Source organism: Lactuca serriola, chromosome 7 (genome assembly GCF_051521515.1).
Source record: "Lactuca serriola cultivar US96UC23 chromosome 7, Lser_US96UC23_V15, whole genome shotgun sequence".
In the NCBI taxonomy this organism is placed as follows: Eukaryota; Viridiplantae; Streptophyta; class Magnoliopsida; order Asterales; family Asteraceae; genus Lactuca; species Lactuca serriola.
The window spans coordinates 189,517,625-189,530,315 of NC_136414.1; the positions used below are offsets into that span (position 1 = coordinate 189,517,625).

Here is a 12,691-nt window from a genome sequence, read left to right on the forward strand (position 1 = left end):
GAGACCGGTGTAGTCTGTTGAACAAGTAGGTAGGAGTTGATTTGAAATTGGCTTGGAAAGTATAAAATCTCAAAAAAAATTAAAACCTGGATCCCAAGGGAAGAAATGTTATGGTGTTTAACAATTTCATAGGAATCACACAAAATAAAAGTTGAGATTTCATGAAGGTATATCCGTCAATTCTTTGGTGAAAACTTGAGCAAATTAATTGTTCACCGTCAATTCAGATTTGGTGTTGAATTTTGGGTTTCACTCAGCTCGTAGTAGCACGAAACTAAGATCATAAACACAGTTGTTGTGTAACCATAAACCTCAGTGGTAATTTCTGAGAGTCTCAAGGGTTACGTTGATGAAACGAATGTAATGGAGAAATGTAAGGGAGATGGTGTAAGAAAATAAAGTACCTCAGCTGCAAAAAGAAGGACCAAGCAGAAAACTCTTAACTCATGTGAGAAGAGAGTGACGTAGCTCACGATTAGAATAAATGTGATAGCCTTATTGGGAAGACAAGGTTTGTTTATACCAGGTCATGAAGGCTATTATTCAAAATCTTATGAGGCTTGGGACACATACAGCAGCATGCTTCTAGGGACACTTAAGTAATCCAACAATTATATCCCCATAAACGAACGAGCACAAGTAAAATTAAAAAAGAAAAATATTTTTGGAGTTTTTGAAATAGATAAAAAAAATAAGCAAGAAAAAAATAGACTTAAAAAAAACTTTTGAAAACTTTGAAAAACCGAACCCGAGCGTTCAGTTGGTTTCGGTTGAAGAAAATTTTGAAAAACCGAACCCGAGCGTTCGGTTGGTTTCGGTTGAAGAAAATTTTGAAAAACCGAACCCGAGCGTTCGGTTGGTTTCGGTTCAACAAGATTTTGAAAAACCGAACCCGAGCGTTTGGTTGGTTTCGGTTGAAGAAAATTTTGAAAAACCGAACCCGAGCGTTCGGTTGGTTTCGGTTCAACAAAATTTTGAAAAACCGAACCCGAACCTTCGGTAGGTTTCGGTTTTGGAAAATTTTGAGAAACCAAGGAATTTAGACATGCAATTGGGAAAAAAATTTTCAACAAAAAAAAAAAAAACTTTGTACAAGCAGTATACAACCAAGAAAACTACCTTTGTAGTGATGAGCGAGTCAGATGGTTTAACCGAACCCGAACGTTCGGTTGGTTTCGCTTCTTACGTTTAAGGTTGAGAGGTAGTGTGAGGTACCGACTCTGATTCCATCATACCTAGCCCTTGCAAGATTGTATTGAATGATGCTTCAGGAAGAGCTTTGGTAAAGACGTCAGCCAGTTGATCAGTGGTTCTTACGAAATGAACTTCGACGTTTCCATCTTCCACGTGATCTTTGATGAAGTGATACCTCAGTGCTATGTGTTTAGTTTTAGAGTGTTGCACTGGGTTATGACAGATCCTAATTTCACTTTCAGAGTCACAATATAGTGGGATCTTCTTCATATTGCGTCCATAGTCTCGAAGTTGACTCTGGATCCAAATCACTTGAGAGGTGTAGGATGCAGCAGCTATGTATTCCGCTTCAGCAGTAGACAACGACACACACGTTTGTTTCTTGGATTGCCAGCTGACCAACTTCCCGTCAAGGAATTGACAGCCACCAATAGTGCTTTTTCTGTCGAGTCCACATCCTCCAAGGTCAGCATCAGAATAGGCTTGAACGAAGAAGCCTGAGTTGGAAGGATACCATAGACCTAAGGAGGCAGTTCGCTTCAGATAGCGTAGAATGTTCTTCACTGCAAGCATGTGAGGTTCGCGTGGGTTTGCCTGAAATCGAGCACAATAACATACAGAAAACATGATGTCAGGCCTGCTAGCAGTAAGATACATTAGTGAGCCAATCATTTGACGATAGAGCGTGATATCAACAGCCGGTTTGTCTAGAGATGGAGTTAGCTTGGTGCCGAATGCCATTGGGACTTTGACTTTGGAGTCTCCCATCATACCAAACTTTGCTAGGAGAGTCTTCGTGTAAGCTTCCTGATTGATAAAGATGCCTTCGGATCCCTGTCTAATATTTAAACCAAGGAAAAAGTTAATAGGACCCATTGAGCTCATTTCAAATTTAGTCTCCATCAACTTTCGGAATTCAGCTGTTAGGCTGGGATTAGTAGAGCCAAAGATAATGTCATCAACATAAATTTGAACAATCATAAGGTGGTTACCTTCCTTTTTGCGAAAGAAGGTTGGGTCAACCGAACCTTGTTTGAATTTAGACATCTTTAAAAATTTAGTTAGTGTTTCATACCAAGCTCTCGGAGCTTGTTTAAGGCCATACACAGCTTTATCCAGAATATAACAATGGTTTGGATACTTTTCATTCACGAACCCAAGAGGTTGCTCCACGTACACCGTTTCTTCGAGTTCTCCATTAAGAAATGCACACTTGACATCCATTTGGAAAACTTCAAAGTTTTTGTGGGCAGCATAAGCAAGAAATATTCTTACCGATTCAAGCCTAGCTACAGGACCGAAAGTCTCTTCATAATCAATCCCTTCCTCCTGACAGTATCCCTTTACAACCAGACGAGCTTTGTTCCTTATAACATTCCCTTCCTTGTCGATTTTGTTCCTAAAAACCCATTTGAGACCAACAACCGAAGCATCTGGAGGAGTTGGAATGAGGCGCCAGACTTTGTTCCTTTCAAATTCGTTCAGTTCGTCTTGCATCGCTTGAACCCAGTCAGAGTGATCGAGGGCAGTGTTAACTGTCTTTGGTTCAACTTTTGATACGAATGAGTTAAACATACAAAACTCAACTTTTGAAAATAAGGATGTCTGTTTTGCCTTCAGTTGTGATCAGGTCAGAACCTTTTCAGAGACATCACCAACCACTTGAGAGATAGGATGATCTCTGGTCCATTTGGTAAGAGGAGGATAATTTGGATCAAAGGTTGGGTCTAGTTCAGCATTGATCTTTTCTTCTGGCTCGGATTGGCTATCATAGTCAAGCGTCATATCATCAGTCTCCCCCTCGATTGATGAGCTTTGAGAAACTTGAGGTTCAGAGGTTTCTTGTGATGCTGGACTTGCAGGCGTTGATGCACCTTCGGTTGGAGAAGCACTTTCGGTTGGAGAAGCACTTTCGGTTTCAGTTGTAGAGCTTGGCTCCCCCTCGACTTGTGAGCTTGGCTCCCCCTCGACTTGTGAGCTTGGCTCCCCCTCGACTGAAGCATCGTTGGATGGAGGTTCATCAGAATTCGATCCTCCTTCGTTCATTCTCCTGGCAGCATCTTCGACAATTTGCTTTATGTGATCTACCTTGTTGTCTGCTGCACCAGCTTCTGAGAGAGTAGCTTTCTCTGGTTCGTCAAATAGCTCCATAAACTTCTCGTATAGATTAGCGATCGAGACAGTGACTTGGCCAGTTTGAGGAAAGATTTCCCCAGTTGTGTCTTCTTTGGCCTGTAGCTTTTTGACATAGCTATCGTCAAAGGTCACATAATATGTCTCTTCAATTTTTCTCGAACACTTGTTTAGGACTCTGTATGCTTTGGAAGTGAGAGAATAACCCAGAAAGATTCCCTCGTCGGCTTTGACATCGAACTTGTTGCGGTGCTCTTTAGAGTTAAAGATGAAACACCGTGAGCCGAACACATGGAAAAATTTCACGTTGGGCTTCCTATTGTTGAGAATCTCATAAGGTGTGAGCGTGAATTGCTTGTTGAGTTAGGACCTGTTCTGTGTAAAACAAGCAGCAGAAATAGCATCAGCCCAAAAATAAAGAGGTAAGGAAGCGAAACTTAGCATAGTTCGGGCAGCTTCACACAAAGATCGGTTTCGTCTTTCGACAATTCTGTTTTGTTGAGGTGTGTAGGGAGCTGAGAAGTTGTGACTTATTCCCTTTTCTGCCAGAAATCCTTCAAATTCCCTGTTCTTGAATTCTAGACCATTGTCGCTCCTGATGTTGCGAACGAACTTCTTGAGTTGTACTTCAAATTGCTTGATAAACATTTTCAGCTTATGAGTCGCTTCAGATTTGAGCTTTAGAAAGAACACCCATGTAAATCGTGAAAAGTCATCAACAATAACAAGAATATACTTGCTACCACCGATGCTTTTGATAGATGATGGACCACACAAATCAATATGAAGTAATTCGAGTGGTTCAACAACTTTTGTGTTAATTACAGATGGATGACTTTGACGACTCTGCTTCCCCATTTCGCATGCAGCACACAAATGATCTCTATCGAACTTGAGATATGGAAGACCCCTAACATGACCTCCAGTGACAAGTCGGTTGATATCTTTAAAATTGAGATGAGAGAGTCTGCGGTGCCACAACCAGCTTTCGTCAGATTGAGCTTTTGATAACAGGCATATAGCTGGGTTTCCTTTGATGGGTTTAAGGTTTAGAGGAAACATTTCACCCTTTCGCTCCGACTTGAGAATTACTTTCTTTGTCTTTTTCTCAATAATTTCAGAACCTTCATCATCAAATGAGACTTTGAGACCTGTACCTCCAACAAGCTGAGATACACTGATGAGGTTGTGTTGGAGTCCTTCCACATAAGCCACCTTCCTTATAGTGAAATCACCATTAGTTATCATTCTGTATCCCTTTATGGTGCCGAAAGAATTGTTTCCAAACTTGACTTGGCCACCATTTGTAAGAGATTTGTATTCCCTGAGCTCCTCTTTCCTCCCTGTCATGTGACGTGAGCAGCCATTATCGATGTACCATTCTTCGTCGAACTGCTCGTCACTTATAACCTGCAAAAATTAAGCAGATTTAGGAACCCAAAGTTTCTTGGGTCCACGTGAGCTTTTCATGGGAACAGGAACAGTAAGAGAGATGTCAACAAGATATGTTCATTTTATAAGTGTTGTTTCATCTTTCCTTTTAATGGTGAAAACTTTTATTTTATTAGGATTGGGTGCGTTCGGTTTAGACTCTGGTGTGGATGCAGAAACCTTCTGTTTGTCTTTTCGTTCAGCCGATGAATGAGATTTTTGAGAATGAACAGACTTAGCTTTAGAGCTTGATAGAGATGATTTGGAAGAATTAGAAGAATTAGATGAACTAGAAGGAGTGGATTTAGATTGAGAGGACTTCTTGGCTGGAGACTCTAGGTGACCCTTTTGCTTTTGATCATTGGGGGAATTGACCTTAGAGTTTTGATCTCTTTTAACTTCAGAACCGAACGTTTGCTTTCGGTTGGAATCGTTCTTTGAACCGAACCTTTGCTTTCGGTTGAAGTCATTCTCAGAACCGAACCTTTGCTTTCGGTTGAAGTCATTCTCAGAACCGAACCTTTGCTTTCGGTTGAAGTCATTCTCAGAACCGAACCTTTGCTTTCGGTTGGTATTCTCTTGTGAACAGAACCTTGGCTTTCGGTTGTTGTGGCTCTCAGGCTTTCCGACAGGATCGTTTTCATACTTCAGATTCTTGTCTTGATGTGAGAAGTATGCATTCTGGGATTGCCAAAATTGCCTCCTTTCAGAGAGATTCTTCCTGTATCTTTGGTTCCTTTCACGTTTCTTATTCCTCATTTGCTTAGGTTGATGATGAATATTAGCTTTCATTTTCGGTTTCTCCTTGGCTGGTTCATTTTGAACTGTAGTAGTTTCACTGTGAACTGAGGAAGTAGGGGGAACATCGTCTTTTGTCGAACTTTCATTCTCCTGAGGAATGTCTTTCGTTCCACTGGTGCTTGGCTCATCGAAATTATCTGGCTTATTCAAGGGTTCAGGTGTGTATCTACCTTTACTCTTCCAAGAGGTTCTTTCTGACAGGCCTACTGTTTCAATAGCATTATCGATTGGAGCTGTCCAGAAGAACTCATCACAGCCATCAGCATTGTCTTCGTTCACAATAGCCGTGAGTTCAGCCGTCTGAGCTTACGTTGGCGTTTAAAGAGTCAAATTTTTGTATGGTTTCGGTTCTCAGTTTAAGTTTACAATTTTCATCCAAAAGATTTTTAAGCATGTTCTTGTGGTCCTTGGATTTAATGAAAGATTCTATTTTGTCTAGTCCATACATGTAGGTCGGATTGACGTCATCAGATGATATCACACTCTCACAGTTATAGGCTTCAGCATCAATTTCATCCTCCTTAAACTCAAGGAAGGGCAAAATCATGCGATGGATCTTTTGGCCTATTTCACAGTCCAAGTGAAGCTGAGTAATATTAGAATAAAGACGTTTTGCAATTAAACAAAAAACATTCCGCTGTTTTAACAACTTTAAATTGTCTCTTTGTAAATAAATGTTTTCGTCTTTAATTTTAACTAATTCAGACTCCTTCAACTCGATCCACATGCGCCGCTCCTCACTCTTCGAAGACACCCTGCTTAATTGATCAGTTAGGTTAGAATTGGTGACTCGAGTTTGAGTTAAACTACTATCTAGATGTGAAATTCTTGCATTAACATTTTTTAGTTCTTTCTCATATGAGGATTGTGGTACTTTAAATGAAAGAAAAACCGATTGTACCTTCTTGATCAGTTCATCGAGCTCATTGAACTGCTAGCTGAGTGGTTTGGCCGTAAAGCACATGTCCTGCTGCTCCTTTGGTTCCTCGCTTCCACCATCAGTGTTGTATCCCCTCATCTGAGACACATCGGACACCATGAAACATCTTCCTCCACTGCTCTCCTCCTTTTCCATATAAGCCTTTCCATGAGTGGGCTTCCTCACTTCATCATCTTCTGAGTCAGTAGACCAAACTTCCACTCTACCGAACTCGTCATCAGCAACCGAACCCTGCACAATAAGAGCATTCATGGAAGGGTTAGCGGTAGATTTCTTCTTTCTCATCTCATCGATTCTTTTCTGCAGCATAGCTTCCTCATCCTTTTCATCATCCATTTCAGCCATCTTTTTAAGGACACAATCTTTAGCATAGTGGTTTTTCCCACCACAGTAGTAACAGCTTACTCCAGAATCACCATCCACCTTCGGTTCCTTCTTGGGCTCTTCAACCTTTGGTTCATTGTTAACCTTTTCTGAACTATAACTCCCCTGCCAGTTTCGGTTTTTATTGCTGGGGAATCTCTTCTTGATGAACCTCTTGGGGTTAGACACCATCATAGCATAATCCTCAGACGTGAGATCATACTCCTCCAAGTTAAGGTCTTCATCCTCTATCACAACTTTACTTTTTGATAAGAGGGCCAGCGAACCAAGGCTTGAAACAACGTTCTTCTCTTGCAGTACAATCTTCTCCTGGGACTTGAGAATACCCACCAGTTTCGCCAAAGAATATGATTTAAACTGCTCATGGGCTTTGACTGTAGACACCACTGCTCTCCATTCAGACCTTAGACCATTTAAGAACGTAACCTTCTGCTCGATAAGCTTCCTTTCAATGTCATGTTTGATCATCCTGCTGAGAAGATGATTGAAGCGATCGAACGTCTGGGTCACAGTTTCTTCGGCTCCTTGCCTGAATTCTCCAAACTCAGATAAGAGCAAGGTTTGGATAGAATGTTCCAGATCCTCGTCTGTAGAGTATAGTTCACGAAGTCTATCCCAAACTTCCTTTGCCGTCGTGCAGGAGCTGACCAACCTGAAAGTATCGGACTGAAGGGCAAATCTGATCAATCTTAACGCCTTGATATTGCACTGGAATTTATCCTTTTCATCTTGTGCAATATCTTTGACATCCTTCAGCAGATCATTGTACTCCTTTTGAGTTTTAACAATTCTTGACGTTGCAGAATGAGAAAAAGGTCCATTAATGATTGCTTCCCATATGAGGTATCCATTATCCTCAGATCCTATGACGTAGTCTTCAAAGTGATGCGCCCAGACTTCATAATCATGGGTATATAGGATTGGAATCTTCGTCGTCAAACCGATGTTGTTGGAAATATTGATAGGATTTGATTGCGATTCGTCCATTATGATCGAAAAAACCTGTTAAAAGATCAGACTTGTAATAACTCAGATTAGGGCAAAACAATAAATATCAAGATACGTCAATAATGAGATGACGGCTCAATAAATATTATTAAGTGCGGAAAAACCCTAATTGTAACCTTTTCACAGAAAAGATGTGTATCGATTACACAGCCTCCTGCTCTGATACCAATTGATGAGATTAAAACTTTAATCTTTGAAGATCAATTAGATCTTAAACAGGTAAGTAAATACAAAACAACAAGAACACGAAAATAAGAACAAGTCAAGAATGAATCAAACGTGTCGAATGATTAAAACAAAATCCTCAGAAGAGCTCTATTAAGAACATCAACTGTAGAGGATTAGTAGGTTACAAGAACGATCAAAGAAATCTGTCAATGCTATCGTTACGCTCTAGATTAATCTTTAAATCCTTAACCTAATATGCATGCAAGCATATACTTATATAGTAAACAAAACAGGCTCTCGGTATGGACAGGCCCAAAACCGGAATACAAAATTACATAAATGACTATCCGAGCCCAAAGACGCAACCCTTGAACAAATCTTCAACCCAACACCTTTCTAACGGGTACGTCTCCTTAATCGGAAGGAAGTGCGCCGATTTGGTTAATCTATCCACAATTACCCAAATCGCGTCATAACCTTTTGGTGTCCTTGGTAACTTAGTCACAAAGTCCATTGTGATGTGATCCCATTTCCACACTGGAATCTCCATTGACTGGAACTGACCGTATGGCCTTTGGTGTTCAGCCTTCACCTTCAAGCACGTCAAACACCTTTCAACAAAATAGGCTATATCCTTTTTCATACCAGGCCACCAGTAAGATTTTCGTAAGTCTTGATTCATCTTGTTTGTTCCGGATGGATTGAGTACTTTGACATGTGCGCTTCCTTGAGAAGTAAGTTACGCACTTCACCCACTCGTGGTACCCAAACCCTTCCTTGGAAACACTTCAAGCCACGACTATCCTTTTCCAATGATTGTATTACTCCCGCCACCCTTTCACTTTTCCATTTCTCTTCCTTCGAGGCCTCCTCTTGATTCTTTCTCAAATCATCTAGTAAGCTGGTGGTTATGCTAATCTTCATCATTCGAATCTTAGGTGGTTCTCTTCTTTCCTTACGACTTAGTGCATCAGCTACCACATTTGCCTTCCCCGGATGATATAATATCTCACAGTCATAATCTTTTAATATTTCCATCCACCGTTGCTGTCTCATGTTCAGATCTTTCTGATTGAACAAGTATTTCAAACTCTTGTGATCAGTGAAGATCTGACACCTTGTCCCATACAAATAGTGTCTCCAAATCTTTAAAGCGAACACTACTGCAGCCAACTCCATATCATGTGTTGGGTATTTACGCTCGTGAACCTTTAACTGTCGTGAGGCATAAGCAATCACCTTACCGTTTTGCATCAAAACACACCCCAAACCTAACTTGGATGCATCACTATAAACAACAAAGCCATCATTGCCTTCTGGTAAAGATAATACTGGTGCACTGCTAAGCTTTTCCTTTAAGACGTTAAAGGCATTATCTTGCTCTGGCTTCAATTCGAACTTCACATTTTTCCTTGTCAGGGTAGTTAGCGGTGCAGCTATACGCGAGAAGTCTTGTATAAACCGTCTATAGTATCCTGCCAACCCAAGAAAACTTCGAACTTCTAATGGGGTCCTTGGTGGTTCCCACTTTTCAATCGCCTCAATCTTTGCTGGGTCCACCTTGATACCTTGTTCGTTTACAACATGTCCCAAAAACTGGACTTCCCGAAGCCAAAACTCGCACTTCGAAAATTTGGCAAATAATTTTTCTTTCCTCAATAAACTAAGTGTTAGCCGCAGATGTTGCTCATGGTCTGCCTTACTTTTAGAGTATATCAATATGTCATCGATAAAGACGATTACAAACTTGTCTAGGTATGGCTTGCACACCTAGTTCATCAGATCTATGAATGCAGCTGGTGCATTGGTCAAACCAAATGGCATTACTAAAAACTCGTAATGACCATACCTAGTTCGAAAGGCTGTCTTCGACACATCTTCTTCTCTGACTTTCAGCTGGTGATACCCCGACCGTAAATCGATCTTTGAGAAGTAACTTGCCCCCTGGAGTTGATCGAATAGGTCATCAATTCTCGGTAATGGATACCGGTTCTTTATAGTCACCTTGTTTAACTCCCTGTAGTCAATGCACATTCGCATTGTCCCATCCTTCTTCTTGACGAATAGTACTGGTGCACCCCACGGTGAGGTACTGGGCCGAATAAAACCCTTGTCGAGCAAATCTTGCAACTGAGCCATCAACTCCTTCATTTTGGTTGGTGCTAACCGATAGGGCGCACGAGCTATCGGTGCTACTCCTGGGGTAAGATCGATTCGAAACTCCACTTGCCTATCCGGTGGCAAGCTAGTTAGGTCATCAGGGAACACATCTTGGAACTCGCGTACAACTGGTATATTTGTTATTTCAGGCTTGTCCTGCTTGGCATCGAGAACATATGCCCAATAACTTTGACACCCTTTCTTTAGATAACGAGTTGCCTTAGTCACTGATATCAAAATAGAGTCCTTAATTCGCCGATCACCATAAATCTTTACCATTCCTTTTTCTGGCACCCAAACTTGAACAATCCTATTTTCACAATCTATAATCGCTTGGTTTTTCGACAACCAATCCATGCCTATAACAATATCAAAATCACCTAGGGCTATAGGTAATAATTTTAACGTTAGCACACTACCTTCTATTTCGATAGAGCAATCATCATATTCCTCTCTTACTACTACCCAATGATCGTCAGCAGTTTCAATTTCTAAGGCATGTTCTAGAGTCTTTGCATTTCTACCCAGGTTTTTGCAAAAAGTAGTAGACACAAAAGATCTATTTGCACCAGAATCAAATAACACCGTAGCATGAATTGAGTTTACTAGGAAAGTACCTGTCACCACATCCGGGGTCTCCTGAGCCTCCTGAGCCGTCATGCGAAAAGCTCTAGCTTTTGGTCTACCAGTGTCAGCCTTTTTATCCGTCGACCGATTGTCTGTTATCCTGCCTTGATTGTTGTTACCTTTACCCTGGGGACATTCCGACTTAATGTGGTTAGGAGAACCACACCCGTAACATACCCTTCCTGTCTTACATTCTGTGGCTATGTGCCCTGGCTTACCACACTTGTAGCAAACTTTCTGATTCATGTTACACTCCCCCTTATGATAACGGTTACATTTCGGACATTGCTTTACTCCAGAGCTTTGATCAACCTTACGTTCTTGCCCTGAAGTCTTGCCTTTCTTCGAATCATTATTTGTACCCTCCCATTTTCTTTTCCCCAAAGCCCTATCTTCACCTTGACGATTCTTCTCACGTTCGCGACCTTCTGCAGCATCAACAGCAGACTAGAAAGTACCCGGTTTCTGAATTTGCACAAATTCACGGATAGCTGTTCTCAATCCCCAAATATAGCGTTCCACCCTTCTTTCTTCCGTAGATACGTAAAATTCGGCAAACCTAGCCTTCTCCGTGAACTTTGTGGTGTACTCCCTCACAGTCATATTCCCCTGCTCCAACCTCAAAAATTCTTCCTCCAACTGTTTAACCGCTGTACGAGGGCAAAACTTTTCTTTAAAAATTCTTAGGAACTCATCCCATGACATATTCTTGGCCGCCTCACGCCCCCTAACCTCCTTCACCATGCCCCACCAATGTATTGCCTCCCCTTTTAGCATTGTCGCAGCATAAATCACCTTGTCCTCATCCGCACACTTGCTGGTATCGAATGTTCCCTCAATCTCCATGATCCATGTTGATGACAAAACGAGATCAATTTCTCCGTTAAAAATGGGTGGCTTGCAGTTCATGAACGTCTTGTAACTACAACCCCGCCGATCGTGGTTGCCATGATGCCTTGTGGGTTGTGCAATACTTGGTTCACGACTCATATTTGGTGTACTGTACTCGTAGTCCTCTTCACCTCCACCCAAGTTACCTTCATACTCACCCATTATTGCTTCTCGTGCCTAAGCAATTACATCTGGTAAGGTGTCTCGAATTGCTCGAGCGATCTCATCAGCCAACTCCTCTCTAGTGATCGTGTTTGCCGCACGACCCCTTCCACGATCTCGACCTCGACCGCGGTGGGATACAGAGCTACCATGGGCCGATTGTACAGGTATCGGTGCTGTAACAGCACCTCGGCCTCTTCCTCTACCCCTACCTCTTCCTTGGCCCCGTCCACGACTAGCGTTCAGATTCAGTGGGGTTTCTGGAACATCTCCTGGTGCTTTAACATAAGCTCCAATTGGGATGCGCTCTTCCTCCGGAGTGACCCTAGTGAACCTCCCAGACCTTCGTGAAGACATATCAACTACATATTTATGTTTATAACACAATAAGTATAACAAACATAAATTTTATTCCAAATTATTAAAACTTCAAAAATAGGCATACGTCTTGTTCACATCAAGTCACTCAAGCCAACAAGCAAGAGAAATAATAAAAAAAGACAAATCATTGCACTCCTACTTTCTAATTTTTAAAAATGATGTCATCATATTTCAATATTCTCTTTCCTTCCTTCAAGTACTTCCTTATCTTTTTAGCTTTTCGATCTCCGGGACCACTTTGAATGACCAACACCTCGGCCTGAGGTGGTTCTCTTCCAACCACCTTATCTAGGAATCCGTAAGTCGTGGCTTTGGCTTGTTTTGCCCAAGCCACAAACCCTTCCCACAACTTAGTGATAGTCGGTTTCCTTAGCTCTGACACCTCCTGTTCCAACCTTCGTATCTCGTGTT

At 41.5% G+C, this 12,691-nt stretch overlaps 1 protein-coding gene across 1 annotated transcript; it reads right to left on the reverse strand.

Moving 5' to 3' along the window:
* Window positions 1–8,252: 8,252 nt before the first annotated feature.
* On the reverse strand, window positions 8,253–11,899 carry LOC145064669 (uncharacterized). The gene is made up of 6 exons (XM_079012073.1): window positions 11,390–11,899; window positions 10,130–11,293; window positions 9,299–9,682; window positions 8,885–9,046; window positions 8,520–8,651; window positions 8,253–8,309 (listed from the first exon to the last, which is right to left on the reverse strand). Exons 1-6 carry the CDS (start codon window positions 11,897–11,899, stop codon window positions 8,253–8,255), a joined length of 2,409 nt encoding a protein of 802 aa, XP_078868199.1.
* Between the last annotated feature and the right edge of the window lie 792 nt (window positions 11,900–12,691).

Excerpts from the sequence above, each read along its gene's own strand:
- LOC145064669 (XM_079012073.1), bottom strand. The coding sequence starts at position 11,899 with ATGGGTGAGTATGAAGGTAACTTGGGTGGAGGTGAAGAGGACTACGAG. Across the intron at positions 11,294-11,389 it reads CTAGGTTTGCCGAATTTTAC|TCTGCTGTTGATGCTGCAGA; the intron begins GTATCTACGGAA and ends GGTACTTTCTAG. Across the intron at positions 8,310-8,519 it reads AAGGTTATGACGCGATTTGG|GTTAAGGATTTAAAGATTAA; the intron begins GTAATTGTGGAT and ends CATGCATATTAG.